Genomic DNA, 964 nt, shown 5'->3' with positions numbered 1-964 from the left:
AGGTATTAATCGCTCCCAAATGACTCAAATTCGCTCTTGTCGCTCTCGTTAGGTTTCTCGATAACTGTCTTCTCATTGTCAGTGCTATTTACGCATGGCGATTGTCTTGCGAGTTTTTTTTTGCTATTTGGTCGTTTTATTGATCCATTTTTTTTTTTGTTTTTTGATCGTTTTATTAATAACAATCGATAAATAATTGTTCCAAATTCTAGGCGTTAAAATCGGTGAATCAGCCACAGTGTTATCGTTCTGTGGCTCATTCGCCGTCGACGGATGTGATGTCAAAAGATGAGACGCAACATTTTCATTTGCATCGCCCTGTTTATCAGATGCATTAACATCGAGACATTTTTTGAAAATTTTCGTTATTTCGTTTTCTCTTTCCATCCGTAAAACAAACATTTCGTTACACTTCTTTTTGACTAATTTATCCGTTCGTAGTTGTTCTTCCTGTATTTTATGAGTCAATTTTGCGCTCTCAATCACTCGACGTTGCAGTTCTTTCTTCATTTGATCAATAATATTTTGCAAGCGTACTCGGTGTGTCTTCGACTCTTCATCCAACAGTTTGCGCAGAACGGCATTTGAATCCGATATCGCTTTTTGCTGTATCAATAAGTTTGTAAACGTTTCATTGAAATAATCGTAATATTCCTTATTGGTGAAGTGTTGTTCGTTTGTTAAAAATTGTTTGTCACGTGAAGATAACTGTTCGACGTTACCGGAGATAACATTGTCGTGCGCGGAGGCCGACAGATTGTCACTATTGTTGTCATCATTAATAACTGAGAATTTTGCTTGATTCGCGGGCGGACTAGTGGATGACATTGTAACGATTATATGTCTCGCCAAAGTTTAACCGGTTTACACGTAGGAGACGAAGGAACCGTTTGTCCAGATAGGCAAGTGGACAAAGTAAAGATCGTAATATCCCTTTTCTTCGAAATATTTTAAGCTTTGGTAG

The 964-nt window shown here is 37.7% G+C and overlaps 1 protein-coding gene across 1 annotated transcript; it reads right to left on the bottom strand.

The window, feature by feature from the left end:
• Positions 1–6: 6 nt before the first annotated feature.
• LOC105461938 lies at positions 7–958 on the bottom strand. Its single transcript, XM_011708460.1, has 2 exons — positions 723–958; positions 7–606 (listed from the first exon to the last, which is right to left on the bottom strand). Exons 1-2 carry the CDS (start codon positions 777–779, stop codon positions 124–126), a joined length of 540 nt encoding a protein of 179 aa, XP_011706762.1. The 5' UTR covers positions 780–958; the 3' UTR covers positions 7–123.
• Positions 959–964: the final 6 nt, after the last annotated feature.

This window comes from Wasmannia auropunctata, unplaced genomic scaffold, assembly GCF_000956235.1.
Source record: "Wasmannia auropunctata unplaced genomic scaffold, wasmannia.A_1.0 LD274513.1, whole genome shotgun sequence".
NCBI lineage: Eukaryota > Metazoa > Arthropoda > Insecta > Hymenoptera > Formicidae > Wasmannia > Wasmannia auropunctata.
The sequence above is the reverse complement of the archived record's forward strand: the minus strand, read 5'-3'. Positions and strand labels throughout refer to the sequence as shown.

Coding starts and splice junctions, on each gene's coding strand:
- LOC105461938 (XM_011708460.1), bottom strand. CDS start 779: ATGATGACAACAATAGTGACAATCTGTCGGCCTCCGCGCACGACAATG. Junction 607..722: donor GCACGACAATGTTATCTCCG/GTAACGTCGAAC, acceptor TTATTGATACAG/CAAAAAGCGATATCGGATTC.